Source organism: Chiloscyllium plagiosum, unplaced genomic scaffold (assembly GCF_037043375.1).
Source record: "Chiloscyllium plagiosum isolate Xiang-an unplaced genomic scaffold, Cpla_swu_hap1 HiC_scaffold_37, whole genome shotgun sequence".
Lineage (NCBI taxonomy): Eukaryota > Metazoa > Chordata > Chondrichthyes > Orectolobiformes > Hemiscylliidae > Chiloscyllium > Chiloscyllium plagiosum.
Window position 1 is genome coordinate 25,449,740 of NW_028270175.1, and position 13,996 is coordinate 25,463,735.

The following is a 13,996-nucleotide window of genomic DNA, read 5'->3' on the forward strand; positions in this document are numbered from 1 at the left end:
GAAGGCAGCACAACTTCGGTCTCAAAGGGAAAACTTTAAAAAGACTTACTAACTTGCAAATTACTGCATAGAAAACTGTTCTAACCCCATGACAAAACATCTCACCGGGGCAAAAGGAATTGTGTGAGTATTTAATGGGATAAAGTGAAGAGAAAAAAAAAAGGTTTGAAATGGAAAGAGATGATAATAGACAATAGACAATAGGTGCAGGAGTAGGCCATTCTGCCCTTCGAGCCTGCACCACCATTCATTATGATCACGGCTGATCATCCTCAATCAGTATCCTGTTCCTGCCTTATCTCCATAACCCTTGATTCCACTATCCTTGAGAGCTCTATCCAACTCTTTCTTAAACGAATCCAGAGACTGGGCCTCCACTGCCTTCTGGGGCAGAGCATTCCACACACCCACCACTCTCTGATGATGGGAGGGGGGGTTGATAAGTTTGTCAGCTCCACAAGAGGAAAACCAAACAGCATCATCAGTTCAGATATAAAAACATAAATTGCATGAAAAACTCAGTAGGTCCGGCAGCATCTGTGTAGAGAAAGCACAATGAGTGTTTCAGAGTCACTGGATCCTGCCAGAGCTGCTGAGTATTTCCAGCAATTTCTGTTTTTGTCTCTGGTTTCCAGCATCCACAATTTGTGGGTTCTTTTTCCCCTTTAGTTCAGATGCTTCCCTCCTGTCAGATCCAACCTTCCAACTTGGCACCGCCCTCATGACCTGTCCCACCTGTCCATCTTCCTTCCCACCTATCCGCTCCACCCTCCTCTCTGACCTATCACCATCACCCCCACCTCCACCCACCTATCACATTCTCTGCTACCTTCCCCCCCCAGCCCCACTCCCCCTCCCATTTATCTCTCCACCCCCTCAGCTCACGAGCCTCACTCCTGATGAAGGGCTCTTACCCGAAATGTCGATTTTCCTGATCCTCGGATGCTGCCTGACCTGCTGTGCTTTTCCAGCACCGCACTCTCGACTCTGATGTCCAGTAAACCTGACAGGTCAATAAAAATTAACATTGCCTTGGAAACCACATTGCATCATCAGCAGCATCTCATGCTGTGGGGTCCAGGAAGGATACAGCTTGGGTCAGAAGTTTGAAAGTTAATAGTCAGAACAGAGGGCAGCAAAGAAGCCAGCGGAATATTTTTATTTACTATATTAGACCTACTGAGAACAGTGTTTGAGACCAAAGTGGGAATGGGAGAGTTCAAGGGGCAGGGTTCAGCAAAGTCGAAGTGTATACACTGAGGAACCAGGTCTCCTGATTGAGGGTGGAGATGGTGCATATCGGATTGGTGGGGGTGAGTGCACAGTTGTTATTTTCCAAGCAGCGTCTGAGGCTTTGGACAACTGCGTGGGAAAAGGTTAATAGAGAAATGGCGCTGACCTACCTGGAGATGAATAAGCTGCAAGCTGGAGGGGTGGACACTAGAATTAAGGTATACAGCAGTCAGAGACTGTAAAAATGTACCCAATCCTGCTCACATACAGACCCATGTACCCAATCCTGCTCACATACAGACCCATGTACCCAATCCGGCTCACATATAGACCCATGTACCCAATCCGGCTCACATACAGACCCATGTACCCAATCCTGTTCACATACAGACCCATGTACCCAATCCTGCTCACATATAGACCCATGTACCCAATCCTGCTCACTTACAAAATCCATTGTATTTTTCTCACCTCTACTTGCAGGAGTGAGAAGCAGCGTTGGATAACGGCCATGCTCCTCGCAGACAAAGGGATCGACACAGAATATGTCGGACTGGAGAAGGATGGTGAGATTCATGCACAGTGCACACAGGATGGTGTTTTTGAGCTTGCACCAAATGGTAGATGCCATGTTGGTTCCCTGTCGGTGTTGAAATATCCATTGTACACTGCTAGTGTTTAATGCAAGGGAAGTCGTGGCTGGTGAGAGTGCCTGTCCTTGGCTGAGGTTACTTACTGGAAGCTCAATTGCAATAACAACTTGCACTTATATAGCATCTTCAACATAATAAAAAGGAAATGTTTCGTCTTAAAACAAGTGGTTTAATTAACCCTGAACTTTCCTGTTCTGTTGGGTAATCTAGGGACTGAATCAGCCTATAGATGCACACATTACACAATTAACATCAGATGGTCTTACATTCCTAACCCCCCTTTAACGTAGGCAAAATCTCTGAAGATGCTCCAAAGAAATGAGGAAAACCGATATTGGGAAAATTCCCAATTGGGTTCACTCGTGCCTCTGAGTCAGATCTTCCATGGTGCAGGTCCCATTCCTGAGACTTGGGCACAATGTTCAGGCCAATGCTGCAGTGTGGCACTAAGGGAGTGCTGTCCTGCTACAGGCACCTTTCAGGTGAGATGTTAAACCGAGGCCCCGCCAGCACTATCAAGGCTGGAAACAAAACACGGGAGTTCTTCATGGTGGCTGGCCAACATTTGCCTGTCAACCAACATAACCAGAACAGATCATCTGATCATTTACCGATTCCGGTGCTTGGGATCTTGCTGTACACAGGTCAGCTGCCATCTTTCTGACATGATAGCAGAGGCAACTACAATAGTACTTTATTACCAGTAGTGCAAAGTGGAGCATCCTGAGGTCATCGAGGAGAAAGTGAGGACTGCAGATGCTGGAGATCAGAGCTGAAAATGTGTTGCTGGAAAAGCGCAGCAGCTCAGGCAGCATCCAAGGAGCAGGAGAATTGACGTTTAGGGCATGAGCTGAAGAAGGGCTCATGCCCGAAACGTCGATTCTCCTGCTCCTTGGATGCTGCCTGACCTGCTGTGCTTTTCCAGCAACACATTTTCATCCTGAGGTCATGCAAGATGCTATATAAATGCAACATTTTTGTTGTGGCATAGGATTGATGACTGTGGCTGATTCTCTCCCCCATTAAACTGAATAGCATGTGGCTTTGTGTTACATTTCAGCTGTTGCCATATATAGGCCACACAGACCGGGATACTAACGTTTTACCTTTCAACCCAGACATTCCTCAGGTCCAGTGCATCAAGACGTACAAAGCCCAGGAAGCAGATGAGCTGGCACTGGAGAAGGCCGATGTCCTTGAGGTGAAAACAAGAACCAAAGACGGTGAGAGAAACCGCACTCTCCTCACGGGTCAGAGCATGTCTAGGGAATGCAGGAAACATGAGCGCTGGAATAGGTGGCCATTCAGTCCCTCGGGAATACTCCTACATTCAGTACAGATCCTGGCTGACCTGTAGCTCTATTGTCTCCTCTTTACTCACCCTTTGATACCTTCACCAACCAACAGTTTACCTCAGTCTTGAATACTCCAACTCACCTTTCAGGAGGGAGGTTCCAAATTTCCTTTACTCTTTGAGAGGAAGTGCTTCCAGATTCTGTCTGCTCAGAAAAAAAAGTAATTAATATTAAACTAATAAATAAAAAAATGAGGAAATAATCTCTATGTGCCCAATTTTTCTAACATTTTAAATGCCTCAAATCACCCCTCAGTTGCTAAAATATAAGAGAATTCAATACAAAGTTATGAGACAGCTTAATGCTCGAGAATTTTAATTCCTGAAAATTTCTGTGGCCCCTGAGCTCTGAGAGCAGTGGAGGACATTAGAGGGTGAGAAAGGTGGGTGAGAGATTGAGCAGATTGTGGTGGGAGCTGCGGAGTTTTTAAAAAGTAAACAGCGGCTCCTTTTACACTGCATTTTCCAGCAAAGTTGCCAGGCTCTGGTGATCCCCCCAGTTAGATTTAAAAGGGGTCTCCCAGCTCTCAGCTGCCCACCATAAACATATCACTTTGTAAGACAGGATCCTGGAAGTGCAAGATTATAGGGAATAGGTGCAAGATTTGCCCAGTTGCCCGGTATTCTGCCATTTGACACAATCATAGAATCCCTACAGTGTGGAAACAGGCCCTTCGGCCCAACAAGCCCATACCAACCCTCCAAAGAGTATCCCACTGAAACTTATTCCCCTACCCTATTGCTCTACACATACCCCTGACTAATGCACGTAACCTACACATCCCTGAAAACAATGGGACAATTTAACATGGCCGATTCACCTAAGCTGACATTTTTGGACTGTGGGAGGAAACCGGGGCACCCGGAGGAAACTCACGCAGACACGGGGAGTATGTGCAAACTCCACACACAGACAGTTGCTCAAGGCTGGAATCGAACCTGGGGCCCTGGTGCTGTGAGGCTGCAGTGCTAAGCATTGTGGCACTGTGCTGCCCTCAGCTTCAACTCCACTTTCCCACCCACTCCCAGGTCTATAAGAGGAACTGAGGGACCAAAGATCAGTCTAATTCAGGCTTAACCAAGAGTCTCCCCATACCCTTCTGGGACAGAGAATTCCAAAGATTCACAACCTTTTGGAAGAGGTTTCTCCACGTCTCAGTCCTAGAATATTGGCCCCTTTACCTGAGGACCTGCCCCCCAACCCCATCCCATCACCACCTCAAGGAACAGACGAACTGAAATGGTAGAGTCTACATGACACATTGGGTAGGATCAGGCTGTGTTAAACCTTTGCCAATCAGATGCTGTTCCACCCTCCTCACTGGCACTGCTTCCCCAATCTGATTCCAGGCTGGATCGAGGGGATTCGGTTATCTGATGGAGAGAGAGGATGGTTTCCAAAGCAATATGTGGAAGAGATAACAAACCGGAATGCTCGGATACGAAACCTACGGGAAAAGAATCGCATTAAACACGCAACCAGGAAACTCCAGGAAGAATGCCAGTAACAGGAGGCCAGGCTGTGTTGGAGATGCCATGTGGAGCATGGATATCGAACTCATCCCGAATCTTGTGGGGAAACAGCTGACATTGTAGGGCCTGAGCTGTGAAGTCTCTGAGAGACAATTACTGTGCTCCACAGTGAATGACCTTAATTTCTAGTCCATTTGGGTATACTAGTCCATCCTGTGGTATGACACAACTTAGATTGTCCCTTACTCTCCAGCTTTCAAGGAGACACAAACGCTTCTACAGTGGGGGCTCAGAGAACTTTGGGTTCATACTTACAGGGGCTGCATCGGAGTGGTTGCTGCAGTTGCCAAGAATTCACTGCCTAAAAAGGATTAGAAGCCCAGGGTTGGGAGAAACTATGTGAGCGGGGAATGGGGGTGGAGGGGGAGAGATTAAACAGCAGATGTTATGGGGATGTGCTGCAAAATTTGGATGCAGTTAAACCCTCATTTTTACCGTTGATGTGCCCAGACAGGGTAGACCCAGCATTGATCCATTTCCGACTTATTGGCAACTCGAAACTAAGCAAAAATAGTTATCCTCAGAGTTGAAAGGGAAAGTTGTCTTTGTGTCTAGCCCGTGATTTGCCCTACGCAGGCTGCCCACTCCTCTCCATTCCCACCCCCCACCACAAGGACTAGGGGGGAGGGGGGGTTCTATTTCGTTTGGCAGGAGGATAAGGAAACCAAGAGATGGCTAGTGGGTTCTTCACATTTCTGGTCGGTCTGACTGATCTCACCCTCTTGCCTTTGATGATGCTGGGGCTTTTGGTGCACCTCAGTGCCACACCTCTTCAGGTCTGCTGAATAATAAACCTTCAAACAGCCCAATATAGCCAGGCAGAGACTGGATTAGCAGCTCAGAGTCAGTGGGGAAGGGTGAGCATAGTCACTCCGATTGAAGAGCAGATCAAATTGCCGCAACTTGGTACCAAAGCCTTGTGTACCTCTAATTCCCTTCCTGACACAGCAGTCAAATTCTCTGACACAAGCTCAACCCCATCGAAAGCAGTGTCTGTTTCAGTCACCAACAGTCATCTTCTGTGGGAGAGACAAAAAATCCTGATCATTTACGAACCACGAGACAGTGACACCACAGCCACCTCTGCCTGGTTTTGACGTGGGCAGATCTCTCCCACCTCCTTTGCCAATTTACAGATGCCAACCACCCTCAGGCACCTTGCTGTATCACTGAAGCTTAGACCAGGGCTCAGAACAGAGCGGAAGGGCTCATGCCCGAAACGTCGATTCTCCTGTTCCTTGGATGCTGCCTGACCTGCTGTGCTTTTCCAGCAACACATTTTCAGCTCAGAACAGAGCGGCATAATAGGGCCCAGGGCTTGCCATACTCAAGATTGTTTCAAATTTCAGTCCCAGTCCCTGGCTGAGGTTATGGATGACATGAGAATTCTCATCCTGCTCCCAGTAATTCAGACATCATTTCCCACACGGCAAAACAGGAGTGAATTTAAATAAACCTGGCATTGGGAATTATGTCGCCAAGACCTGTTAAATTATCAGGGAAATGATTACGCAAAGTCAGGAGAGGCAATGGCCTAATTGCCTTACCACAAGACTAATAATCCAGAGACCCAGGTAACATTCTGGATTCAAGTCCCAGCACGTTATTCAATAGAAATCTGAAACTAAGGATCTAATGACAAAACCATGGTCAATTGTCAGGAAAACCCCATCTTGTTCACTAATGTCCTTTAGGGAAGGGAAATCTGCTGTCCTTCCTGATCTGACCTACATGTAAATCCAGACCCACAGCAAGATTAACTGCTATCTGGGATGGGAGATAAATGCTGGCCCAGCCAGTGATGCCCACATCCCATGAATGAATAGATCTGATTGCTTGACTTGATTTCCCCAGAATTGGTCAACTGGCACCAACCACTGAGGATGACCAATGGTGAACGCTACATGTCCCCTTGTTCAGATTGCAACACTAACAGATAAAAGGTGACTCTACAAATTGAGTGTCTGCTCATGATAATATTCCAACAGCCCCAGAACCTGCTCAGTGTATCATCATCACAGCAGCCCAACTGCCTGCTGTATCTTGTCTGTTCTGCCTATTCATGCACAGTGTCCATTAAAACCAGGTGAGTTGTGTACACCCACTGCTAGTAACTGTAGTTACACTGCCATTTCTGCTAAGGTGCTAACTTATTGTTCTAAAATTCCATGTTTTCACAGCTGTTCATTTTTATAAATAGTCTTTGATTTTACATCTGAAATTACTCCTGCTCAGTGTACATTTCGTTAGGAGAATGTATATATTTTCTAATCAGTCTATTCAAGAGATGTTATTACACACCTCTGACTTGAGCCTGGGTCTCCTGGCTCAGAGGTAGAGGCACTACCACTGCACCACAAGAATGTAAGTTTACATTAATTGGTGGTAGGTAGTGAGGAATCACCTTTGGTGTTCAAGTTCGAATGAGCCCTGAATGGGGTGCAGGGGTTATTTTGTTAGACAATAGTATTCAAGTTTGTATATGTCGGAGAAGAAAAGAGAGGCCACACGATATGACCCAGTTTGCCTGGTGCAGATTGTACTGAGGTGGGAGGTGCTCAGAGAGCAACTCCTCTCCATTTGAATGTGGTCCAGCTACGGAGCCTCCAAGACTATGACTTGGTGTGAAATCAAAATGGTTGGATGACCAAGGAACATTCTTTACCTTCAAGTATTGCTACAACCTGTATCAAAACCCAGAGTGTCATTCATGAAACATGGCATCTGTTGACAGCAATTTATTGCATTATTGCAAAAGTTCCTCAGTGACCGTTGCCATGTTTTACACACACACAGCGTTTCACCACTGCCATCTTATGCTGGCATGCCCACCAAGGGAACACTTGTAAAGGCACTTTGTACATATTCAAGAGATAGTTGATCACATTCAATGTGCGCAGCATCTTTAGAGAATTCCTGAGCACAGAGGTTTGATGCTCATTATTAACAATTGATTTAGACCTTGGAAAAATTCAAGAGTTTCCAGATAACCGTTGATGTTTGTACACCATTAAAATTCACTGTTGGAACTTTTCTACTGTCGTGTAATAATTAAAGTTATCCACGTGCTGTCATGTGATCAGTTTTGAAGAGCAAAATGATTTGTTTTACTCATTTTTTTCCTCTTTTTCTAACCCCACTCAACCCATAGTACTGCAGATGTACACAAAAAACTGCCACCTTCCAGCAAGTCACTTGCACGCGTCAACCTAGACCAAGAGTGGTGACAAGCTAAAGGATGATAACATTCAATGAAAACAAGACCAATACTTCCCTCACCCAGCTCCCATGTATACTTTTCAGCAAGCTACACTCCACAACAATGGAGGGCAGCAACCCAGGCTAATCTATACCCTGTCACCCCAACTTCAACATATAGTCACAGACACCAATTGTAGCACAGTGAGACCACCCACAATGCACATAGGCAAAGAAGCAACCCTGGAATCTCTGGGGTTGCCACCACACTGGGTAAACACGATGTCAAATCTCAATGGGTAAGTGCCCATCTCATCAACGCTGTTCCTTCACTTTGGTTTTGGGGAGGGGGGGGGGGGGGGGGATGTCAGTTTGGAAATTGGAAATGGACTAAGCATTTTGAAGCAGCTATCAGCTAAATTATGATCAGCTTTGCTTCTGGATTAAACGTGAGGGGTATTCAACAACTTGTATTGATAGAGAACCTTAAAATGTAGTTGAATGTCACAAGGTACTATTAAAAGCATTCACAAGCATTATTAAAAATAAGGACAACCAAATGACACAAAGAGGCGTTAGGTGGTCAAAACTTTGGTAGAATTTAAGAAGGAATTTATTGGTAGAGAAGGATCACAGAATTGGTACAGGTGAGCGGAGGCCATTTGTCCATTGTATCTATACTGGCTCTCCAAATGAGTATCTCACCAAGTGCCATAATGCCCCCTTTTCCCTGTAATCTTGCACATAGTTATTTGAAAACAAACAATCTTATTCCCTTTAAAACACCTCAGTTGAACCTGTCTCTACCACAGTCTCAATCAGTGCATCCAGATCCAAACCACTCACTACATACAAAGGATTTTCCTCATTTCTCTGATACTTCTTTCACTTATTACTTCAATCTTTTCATGAACAGGAATAGTTTCTCTCTATTACCATCCAGACTTATTCAGATTAAGGAGGGAATTCCAAAATTTGGGGCCTGTTAGCATAGATTGAACCACAAGTTGCCTTCAGGAGTCTTCAGAACTTCTGGGAAGCTGGAATACAAGTTTCAGCAACTAATCAGATGTTTAAGGGTCTGAGTCTTTGCACTGCTAATGGGACCTTTCATTTCATGTTGTTACTTCATGCAATCAATAATCTCCCCAGCCTCACTGTCCAGTTAAGCAGCACATAGCGTGTATTTTGGTCAAATCAGAAAGAGTCCAAAAGTATGGCACTGGAAAAGCACAGCAGGTCAGGCAGCATCTGAGGAGCAGGAAACACTCACAACAAACAACCCCACTGCCCTGTGGCTGACCACTTCAACTCCCCCACCCACTCCATCAAGGACATGCAAGTCTGGGATCTCCTCCATGCCAAATCCAAGCCATCCGATGCCTGGAGGAAGAACCCCTCATCTTCTGCCTTGGGACCATCCAACCACATGGCATCAACGTCAACTTCACTTGTCTCCAAATCTACCCTCCCTCCATCTCATCCCAGACCCAATCCTCCAATTGAGCACTGTCCTATCTGTCCACCTTCCTTCTCACCTATCCGCTCCACCCTTTCACAATCAACCCCCACCTGCAGCCACCTATCGCCTTCCTAGCTACCTTCCATATGCACCCCTCCCACCCACTCCACACATTCCTGACGAAGGGCTAAGGCCCAAAACATTGACTCTCCTGCTCCTCGGATACTGTCTGACCAGCTGTGCTTTTCTAGTGCCATACATTTTGACTCTGACTCTCCAGCATATGCAGCCTTTACTTTCTCTCAAAACAGAAAGAATGCAGTTCAATCCCTGACCTGCCTAGATGGTCAGTGAGGGGGGAGTAGTGTGATGGATTAATTAACTCTCTGGGCGAGCAACAAACATCAGCTAGAATTACCTGCTTGACCAAATGGCTTCTTTCTGTGGCAGTGATCCCCATAGGAAAGGGTATCGTTTTAGATCAGAATTCTGCGCCTTTTAAAAAATTCATTGATGGGATGTGGGCATCTCTGGCTGAACCAGTAGTTATTGCCCATCCCTATTATCCCCTGGAGGAGATCATGGTGAGCTGCATTCTTAAACCATACTCCATTGTTCATGCAGACACAAGTGAATGCTGGGAATAAAAAAGATAAAAATAATAAAGATAAGCTTTAATTATCCCTGTGGCAATTACAACAGCCCTGGAATCAACTGATAAACCTCAACTTTAAAAATCCCATGGTGCACTAAACAAGCTCCTTAAAGTCCTTAAGGAGCTATTAATTTCCGAGAAATCACAGTCAACATTTTGGGTCCAGTGACCCTTCCTCAGTTCTGGGGAAAGGTCACTGGACCTAAAACGTTAACTGTGATTTCTCTCCACAGATGCTGCCAGACTTGCTGAGCTTTTCCAGCAATTTCTGTTTCCAGTTTCCAACATCCGCAGTTTTTTTTTGTTTGGTTTTTATTAATGTTTGAGATTGAGAATCAGTTAGGGCATAAAAGTAGGCCATTTCACCCATCCAGTCAATGATGGATCCTTGTAGAATAATTCAACCAGTTCCACATCATTCTTTTTCTACCCTGAAGTGTTATCACACACAACTGAGCACCTTCTCACCACTAAAATCACTAACTTTTCCTTTCTTAAAAAAAACTAGTAACCACCATCAGTAAAAATGCCCATGTATCCAATTGCATATCTATAAGCAAAGCCTATTATGGGAAATGCAAACCGTCAATGGTGAGGGGGTGAGGATTTAGGGAGAGTTGGAAGGAACTAAATCAAAACGGATTTGGGGGGGGGTTGGAATAAACCACTCCATTCCCCTTGGTGCCCACCTCTTATGCCCACAATGTCAACTCTCCTGCTTCTCAGATGCTGCCTGATCTGCTGTGCTTTTCTAGCACCACACGTTTTGACTCTTGTCCACCTCTCTCGGTCCCAATTCATCATCCTGGGACGTATATTTCCTTCGGGTGCTTTCATTGGTAGTTTACATCAGAATTTGTACTTCCTAAAATGACTTTCATGGTAAGGTATTCCCTGGAGATGCCTTCCACCATAGCCAAAGTTCGGTGAATCTCTCACGCCTATTCACCTCCTCGATCTTTTGCAAATTGCAAACTATTCTGGAGGCAGAGAAATCCCAACGCAACCACCTACAACCACACTTTTAAAATCCAACTCATTAAACTTACTGTTTCTCATTAATTGTAAACCTTAAAATGGTCAAAGCTTGTGTGCACTTGTGTTACCTTGTCAAGGAGTCACTGAAGGCTAACATGCAGATGCAACAGTCACTAGAAAGGCTAACAGTAAAGGCAAAATTGCCATAGTCTTACCCTACCAGACTCTCATTAGAAAGACACAGCTAGTGGTGGTTTAACCTGAGGCAAGGGATGAGATTGAAAAGGAGAGTCCTTCATAGTCCCCTCAGCTAGTTTGAGAATTGAGCACATGTTGTTGGTATCACTCTGCATTGCAAACCAACCCCAAGGCTAATGGATTGAATCAGAAGAGGATTTGAGTACTGGGGTAGTGAAATCTTGCTCCAATTGTATGGAAGCTTGGTTAGACTGTCATCTTAGTCACTTTATCTCAGGAAAATGTTTGTGTCATAGAGGGAGTGTAACAAAGATTCACTAGACTTGTTCTAGGGATGTTGGGATTGTCTTATGAAGAAAGATAAGGCAAATTAGACCTGTATTCTATCAAGTTACCAAGAATGGAAGGTGATTCCGTTGAAACTTACAAAATACTTAAAGGGATAGACAGGTGGATACTGTTAAGATGATCCCGGATTAGGAAATCTTGAACCGGGGGGCATAATTTAAAAAGTAAAAGGGCACACCACTTAGGACTGAGATGAGGAGAAATGTCTGCGAGCCCCTGCTCAGAGTAAAGGAACAATAAGGTTTTAGAGTGTGACATTGTGGCAAGGGTTTCTGGACGTTTGTCAAAACGTTAAACAGAAAACTTGAATCTTCAAAAGAATATCATCAATTTATGCATGGTACAATTGGAAGGTGAGGTGCACATAAATGAGTACAGTACAAGATATTATTCCTCACACTCAGCTTTGAATATCAACCTTTGACGTATCTGCACACAGTAGAAGGGAGAGCTACAAACAGCACAAAAGGAACCCAACCGCATGACACTCCTTTTATTTACTGTTAAAGGAAGTCGGAACAATGAAAGGTGCAGCCACACTGGTTTATAACTCATACCACTCAACATGAATTTCTGATTTCAGGCATCTTATTCAGATACAGCACACAGTGATGGGAAAGTCAAATATTGCTGGGTGAATTGTGAAAGACAGGAAGATAACCTTAGGTTAGACCTTCAGGTGCACCTTAATACAGTACAGTAGTCAGGGAATCTCAGCACAATGTAGACCCTATTGTTTAGGTCTTTTATGTATGGTTTAAAAATTGTGACAAAGCATGCATATTTATACACAAATCATTTAGGTTTGAACTAAATACCTCCTCCACTGAAGTAAGCAAGTGTCACAACTCACTGGGGTAATGCACTGAAAATCAAGCCTCATCATTTCTGATAAGGGAAAAGGCAGCAAAGTCATATTGAGAATTATTGAATCAGACAGTCTCTCATCTAATGACACCGTGTATAGATGGACTGAATGGCCTACTTCTGAACCTATGTTTTATGGTCTGAGTTGCTATAAATGAAAATTTAGTGAAACTACCAAAATCCCAATATGCTTCTAATTACAGTCTAGCCCTCGCCAGGTTACTTCACATATTAAATAAGTTATTTTAACAATGTTTAGAACAGGATTTCTAATTTATGGTAATTAAACTTTACCCCTTTCAAAAAATTCCCACACACAGACAAAAGAAAAAAGAAAACAGGCAAGACAAATATTGAGTGGATAGAAAATGAACACAGCTATGCATCACCAGTCCAACAATTACAAAAATAGGTTGGTTAGTTCCAACAATCAACAATTCCTCAGTGATACCTCAGCGTAGTGATAATCAATCTTTAATTAGTTATTTGGGTTGGGCTTGAGATCTTTCTGGTGATCTTTGGGTTTTAGAATTATTTATTTTGGTGTTTCCAAATGAGCCTTTTCTGATTTTTTCCCCAACAGAAAACAAACATAGCAAATTTAGAGAGAAGGGAGAGCAAGAGAGAGAGAAAAAAATTGACTCACGCCAACTTCTGGAAGTTGTCTTGAACTACAATCTGACCAATTATAGGCTTGTTGCTATGCTGAGCTCTTCTGAACCCATGAATAATGGTGTCTCTTTGCCTGAACTCAATGTTCCCAAACAAAATGACTCTGATGCACATTTGCCAGGTAGCATCACTACTTTGCAGCTTTGGAAAAACAATGCCAGATACCTTATTTTTAAAATCAGTATCATTTTTCTCATTTTTAACCCATAATTCAAGTAAGTAAATTGTCTCTTACAACGGGTGCTTGCTTTAAGCAACCATCAACCTGAGTAGTAAACAGGCTAGTCCCAGTAACTCTAAACCCCACATTCCAACCCCACTCATCTTTCAAGAGGCACTTCTAGTATCCAGAGGTGATTACTTTGATACAAATGCTCCAGTTGAGAAATCCTCTCCATTTTATGTCTTTGAATCAAAAGCCATGTTGAACCTGTTCACGGGATACAAAGTTCATTCCAGGCTGCAGCAGCATGAAACACTGTCATTTATATAAGTAATTTGGATGTGAACATAGGTGGTATAGTTTGTATGTTTGCAGATGACACCAAAATTGGAGGTGTAGTGGACAGGGAAGGAGGTTACCTCAGAGTATAATGGGATCTTAATCAGATGGGCCAAAGGGCTGAGGATTCGCAGATGGAGTTTAATTACAATAAATGTGAGGTGCTGCATTTTGGAAAGACAAATCACAGCAGGACTTATACACAATGGGGAAGGTCTGGAGACTGTTGCTGAACAAAGAAACCATGGAATGCAGGTTCATGGCTCCTTGAAAGTAGAGTCTCAGGTAAATTGGATAGCGAAGGCAGCATTTGGTATGGTTTTCTTTATTGGTCAGAGCATTG

At 44.1% G+C, this 13,996-nt stretch overlaps 1 protein-coding gene across 2 annotated transcripts in view; it reads left to right on the forward strand.

Annotated features, from left to right (window-relative positions):
• The window catches only part of arhgef19 (Rho guanine nucleotide exchange factor 19), an 88,321-nt gene extending 80,465 nt beyond the window's left edge, over window positions 1–7,856 (forward strand). For both annotated transcript variants that reach the window (XM_087980479.1, XM_043675745.2), the window contains 3 exons: window positions 1,717–1,799; window positions 3,005–3,109; window positions 4,591–7,856. In XM_087980479.1, coding sequence (XP_087836605.1) covers window positions 1,717–1,799; window positions 3,005–3,109; window positions 4,591–4,748 — 346 coding nt within the window. In that variant the 3' untranslated portion in view covers window positions 4,749–7,856. The remainder of the gene's footprint in view (window positions 1–1,716; window positions 1,800–3,004; window positions 3,110–4,590) is intronic.
• Window positions 7,857–13,996: the final 6,140 nt, after the last annotated feature.